The sequence below is a fragment of the Anastrepha ludens genome, chromosome 3 (genome assembly GCF_028408465.1).
Source record: "Anastrepha ludens isolate Willacy chromosome 3, idAnaLude1.1, whole genome shotgun sequence".
Classification (NCBI taxonomy): Eukaryota; Metazoa; Arthropoda; class Insecta; order Diptera; family Tephritidae; genus Anastrepha; species Anastrepha ludens.
In genome coordinates, this window is record NC_071499.1 from 1188730 (window position 1) to 1194675 (window position 5946).

At 43.3% G+C, this 5946-nt stretch overlaps 1 protein-coding gene across 1 annotated transcript; it reads left to right on the forward strand.

Moving 5' to 3' along the window:
* Positions 1–216: 216 nt before the first annotated feature.
* On the forward strand, positions 217–5379 carry LOC128856367 (uncharacterized). The gene is made up of 3 exons (XM_054091668.1): positions 217–779; positions 870–3278; positions 4638–5379. Exons 1-3 carry the CDS (start codon positions 217–219, stop codon positions 5377–5379), a joined length of 3714 nt encoding a protein of 1237 aa, XP_053947643.1.
* The last annotated feature ends 567 nt before the right edge of the window (positions 5380–5946 follow it).

Here is a 5946-nt window from a genome sequence, read left to right on the forward strand (position 1 = left end):
TTGTTTTTTCGACAAGACAAATTTTGTTTGAGCAAAGACTCAATTGTTCGCTGCTTATTTTCGTCTCGTTTTCGTTGGTTCTGGTCAAGTTTGAGCTATTATATAATATATTTCAGTATTATCGCTTTCGTTTTCGTTTTCGTGCTGACAAACTTCCAGAACCGTTTTCATTTCACAAAAGCCACAGGCTAAAGCAGCGAACTTTAATCTCAAAACATGAGTAAACCAAAGTCGGCTATTTCAAGTCTCTCTCCAAGTAAGGAGATGATGGACTTAAAGTCTTTAAAGCGCCAGAGAACTGTTGCAAAAACCAGCATAGTGCGCATAAAAACTGGCCTCCTTGAAAAGACCATGTCGCTAGATCCAATCGAATTGGAGTGCCGACTCGACATATTGAACTCCCACAGCGAAAAACTCATGAAATGTCAGTCGAAAATTGAGGAAATCGACGAAGAAGACATTGCCCGTGGAGAGTTAGAGGACTTAATTGTAGAAACAAAGTCCATTATAAAGTCCATTCTGGCGAGAAATAAATCGTCAATTGCCGAAACATCTTTTACTGCACCTCACAGCTCGCGACTACCAAAAATGTCGTTACCTACATTCAAAGGAGAATATTCCGAGTTTAAAAACTTTATGAGTCTGTTTGAGAGTTTCGTGCATAATGATCCCACAATCCCGGATATTGAAAAATTTAATCATTTAGTATCATGTCTATCCGGTGAAGCCTTAGGCACAGTGAAGTCCTTCCAAATGTCTGAAGAAAATTATCCAAAGGCGTTGGCAAGTTTGAGAAAGGTTTATGACAATAAATGCCTGATATTTTTTAATACAGTGTCGAAACTTTTTGAATTGTCAAAAATCCAAAGGCCTTCTGCGTCGTCTTTGCGATCAATGATTGATACAGTGTCTGCAGTATATGACTCGCTTTTATCGCTGGGTGACGATAAGCTTATTTCAAATGCGATGTTGATTCACATAGTCATGTCGAAGGTTGATCCCACTACTCGGTCAAAGTGGGAGGAGCAACTTGACTATGATAAGCTGCCGCTTTGGGCTGAGTGTGAAGCTATGCTAAACAAGAGATACCAGCATTTATCAGCTGAAGAAGCTTCCTCATCCCAACAAAGGCCAAATAATGAAGATACGCGGCAGAAAACAAAAAATCAACAACTGCGACCCTCAAAGACAACATTTATCGCGACGAATTCCAAACTGCCAACTTGCCTTCACTGTGGTTCCAAGGACCATTATTTGACAGCTTGTCCAAAATTCCAAGCGCTTACCGCACTTAAAAGATTTGAATTAGCAAAATCGATTTCCCTGTGCATAAATTGCTTGCGCAAGGGACATACGGTCTCAAAGTGCAAAGCAAATCGCTGTGGTGTATGCAACCGTTCGCATCACACCATGTTGCATCAATATCCGATCTCCTTTGAGACCGAGCCGCAACCTTCGACGTCACAGGCCATGCATATTAGCAGCCTGCCTGACCGAGTCATGTTAGCTACAGCCGTAGTTAATGTAAAGGCCAGCTCCGGTGTTTACGTGCAAGCGCGAGCTCTACTTGACTCCGGTTCTCAAGTAAACTTTATGACCGAAGAGCTTATGCAGAAATTGCGAATCCGTAAGGAAAAATTCGCTCTAAATATAGTTGGAATTGGCAATTCAAATAAAAAGGTCCAAGGCAAGCTTAAAACTTATATAAAATCGAGGATCAACAATTTTGAATTTTCGGCGGACTTTTGGGTAATGCGTTCGATATCAGTCAATCATCCAGATCGGACTGTAAACACAAATGGCTGGAAAATCCCACAAAATATTGAACTAGCTGACCCAAGTTTCTACAAGTGTCAGAAAATAGACATACTTTTAGGAGCTGAAATATTCTTTGATCTGTTATCGGTGGGTCAGATCAGAACCAGCCCAAGGCTGCCAACGCTGCAAAAAACTGTGTTAGGCTGGATAATTTCAGGCAAGTATGCCACAAATAATAGCTCCAGTGCCCAAGTAAGTAGCACATTATGTCAATTTGAAGAAAGCGTTGCTAGTATTGATACCACAATCCGAAAATTCTGGGAATTGGAAGAAATACCTGCACAAATAAATTCCACACGACTGACTCCAGAGCAGGCAAAATGTGAGGAATTTTTTTCGAAAACCACACAGGTTTTACCATGTGGAAGGCTTCAAGTCAGACTGCCTTTCAAAACCGACCGTAAATTACTCGGTCATTCGTATGAAACCGCAGCTCGGCGGTTTCAGGCGCTGGAGAGAAGGACGCTGAAAGATCCAGTACTTCGTAAAATGTACCTGGACTTCATGCAAGAGTATCTCGAATTGGGGCATATGAGTCCAACAAATAATCGACTCCCGAGTGAGCCGCACTATTTCATTCCGCACCAGTGTGTGTTAAGACCGCAGAGCACAACTACCAAGTTGCGCGTAGTTTTTGATGCTTCGAGTCGCACATCAACACAAGTTGCGTTGAATGAAACCTTGATGGTCGGACCGATCGTTCAAGAGGAGCTTTTTTCGACCCTCCTTCGCTTCCGATTGCACAAATATGCCATGACTGCTGACATCACGAAGATGTATCGTCAAATATTGGTGCACGAAGACGACAGGAACTTCCAGCTCATAGTGTGGAGACAGGATCCATCGGAGCATTTGCAAATTTTTCGATTAAACACCGTAACATACGGCACAGCGCCTGCACCATTTCTCGCCACACGGTGTCTGCAAATGCTAAGCGACAAAAATAAAGCCAAATATCCACTCGGTTCCAAAGTCATTCGGAATGACTTTTACGTCGACGACCTATTAACAGGATCCGACAGTATAGAAAGCCTCACCCAGATACAACAGGAAGTAAATATAATTTTAGAATCGGCAGGCCTGAAATTAGCAAAGTGGTTTTCCAATCATACAAGCTCATCGAATAGTGAGAGTCTCCAAAAATTATTGCAGCTCAGCGATACCGACTCCACCAAAACGCTGGGAATCCACTGGCAGCCGAAAGATGACATTTTTCGCTTCATTCTGGAAGATAATTTTAGCGAGCTGCGAGCAACTAAACGTAATATTTTATCCGTTTCCGCTCGCCTCTTTGACCCTCTTGGTTTATTAGCCCCGCTAGTTACCAAAGCTAAAATCTTATTACAAGAGCTTTGGATTCAAAAGCTAGACTGGGATGAGTCGATTCCATTGCGGCTTGACACTAGCTGGCAAAACTTTAAAGCCAATTTGTTGCAGCTTCCATCAATTAGCATTCCTCGGTATGTAAATACAGAGTCGAGTGCCAGCTGCCAAATTCATGGCTTTTCCGACGCTTCAATAAGAGCGTATGGCTGCTGCGTATATATACGTAGCCAATCCGCTAGTGGTACGAAATGCACGCTGCTTACTTCAAAGTCTAGAGTAGCTCCGCTGAAGACTAAATCTCTTCCGCGTTTAGAGCTCTCGGCAGCCCATCTTCTTGCCAAATTATGGTCAAGAATTTCACCAATGTTGAGTCGACCAATAGAACAAACAATTTTCTGGACAGACTCCGAAATAGTTCTGCATTGGATTAAAACGCATCCATCGTCGTTGCAAACTTTCGTCGCAAATAGAGTGTCCGAGATCCAAGAGTGGACCCAGAATGTGTCGTGGCGTCATGTGCCCACAAAACAAAATCCAGCGGATCAAGTGTCTCGGGGTTGTAACGTGGACGAATTGGGTAATTCAATATGGTTTAGTGGTCCACAGTTCCTCCTAGAAGACCCTGCTACATGGCCAAAAAATGTCAACTTCAGTCTCTCTCCAGAACAAGAAGCACTCGAGAAGAAGAAGAACGCAATTACGTTAACCGCAATCAATGCCACAACAAATCCACTTCTCGAAATAATTGACAGGTTCTCATCTCACAGAAAAGTGCTTCGGATTTTCGCTTATATACTCAGATGGCTTCGAAAAATACGAGAGCGAAAAGCAGAATCTGAAATAATACCCACGGCAAAGGAATTACAATTGAGTTTCCTTAAAATTGTCGAAATAATTCAACATTTTGAATTTAGCGATGAAATGAATAAATTATCGAAAAATAACGTACTTCCCTCAAGTTTGCAGAAATTAACTCCATTTCTGCATGAACACTCGGAATCATCATTATCGTTTAAATTGATTCGAGTAGGTGGCCGTTTATTAAACGCGCCAATCCCCTATGATGCTAAGTTCCCTTTGCTATTACGCAAAGACTCGCACTTTGTGAAAGCATACATCCGGTTCCTACATTTTCGTAATCACCATGCCGGTCCAAAGGCATTGGTAGCGCTTCTGCGAGAAAAAATATGGCTGGTAAATGCTCGAGAAGCCTGTAGTCGAACTGTAAGAGAATGTATTCACTGTTTTCGTTATAAGCCAAAATTACAAGGTCAGATCATGGGCAATCTACCCGCCGATCGATTACGCGCCCAACGGCCTTTCACAATATGTGGGGTAGATTACTGCGGGCCCATTCACATAACCTTAAAAATTCGCGGTCGCCCTCCCGTGAAAATGTATATTGCCATTTTCGTGTGTTTCGCTTCAAAGGCAGTTCATCTAGAGCTTGTAACTGATTTAACTGCTAATAAATTTATTTTCGCTCTCAAAAGGTTCATTGGGCGCCGAGGGATGCCAGCCAAAATATACTGCGACAACGCGACGAACTTCGTGGGAGCAGAGAGGAAGCTGAGGGAGCTCCGGGAAGCCTTTCTGGCACAGAAAGAGGAGATTCTCCAATACGCCGCCGACGAAGGATTCATCTTCGCCTTCATACCTCCGAGGGCACCCCACTTCGGCGGCCTGTGGGAAGCAGCAGTGAAGTCGGCCAAACATCTGCTGGTGCGCGCCGTAGGCAACGCGCTGTTAACCGCCGAAGAAAGCGCAACGCTTCTCGTCGAAGTAGAAGCGGTCCTGAATTCCCGACCGCTCGCACCACTCAGCAACGACCCCAACGACGGCGAGGCGCTAACGCCGGCGCATCTACTAATCGGTTGCCCCTTGCGAGCTTTGCCACCGGAGAAGGTACCCGTCAACCTCAGCCGCTGCTTAGAGAGATGGCAGCTTGTTTGCTCTCTCAAGCAACAATTTTGGCGCGCGTGGTCGAAGAGCTACCTTCTGGAGCTTCAGCAGCGCAACAAATGGGTGCACCCGCAGCCCAACGTCCAACCAGGCCAACTCGTCGTCGTCCACGAAGACAACGTACCACCGCAGCATTGGGTGCTCGGTCGAGTAACCGCAACCATTCCCGGAGCGGACGGCAAAATTCGAGTCGCAGACATCACCACTAGGTCGGGTGAAGTACGACGCCCTATTCACAAACTCGCCGTGCTGCCGGTGGAAAACAAGAATTGAAGGCTGTTGGATTCCTTCAAGGTGGCCGGTGTTAAGCCAGATTCTGGCAAACCATTAGAATAGAATAAATTAAATAATATTGAATTTAAAAATTGAAATTGTATTAAAGCTTAATATTAAGTTATTTTATATTGTTTATTTATAAGTAGGTATGTAGTATACTTTACTGTTTCTCGCTGTCGCTATTTCTATTTACTTCCGAACATTGACTTCATTCTACAACTATACCTACTTTCCGTTCTTCCTATTTCTATTTACTTAACTGCAAACTCTCTCTAACTCTCCACTTACTGTTCTTCCATTTCCGCTATTTCTCGTATCTTAGTTTTAGGCTTAATATAAGGACAGTACATGTGTAATAAACTCCACTTTTGAAATTGTAATCGGACGTGAACAGTCTTTAATTTTTTAATTACGCGGCGTTGCAGGCAATATACGTGTTATTTCGCGCTTCTACCCTTACAAAGTGTTTTTAAAAAAAATTTAAGATAATACAATACCTAGTTTATCTTCTCAAACTAGTGAAGATTTTTCACTCTCCTTAATTGGATATATGCGGTTCACTTT

Excerpts from the sequence above, each read along its gene's own strand:
- LOC128856367 (XM_054091668.1), top strand. The coding sequence starts at position 217 with ATGAGTAAACCAAAGTCGGCTATTTCAAGTCTCTCTCCAAGTAAGGAG. Across the intron at positions 780-869 it reads GAAGAAAATTATCCAAAGGC|GCCTTCTGCGTCGTCTTTGC; the intron begins GTTGGCAAGTTT and ends AAAAATCCAAAG. Across the intron at positions 3,279-4,637 it reads CCATCAATTAGCATTCCTCG|GTTCATTGGGCGCCGAGGGA; the intron begins GTATGTAAATAC and ends CGCTCTCAAAAG.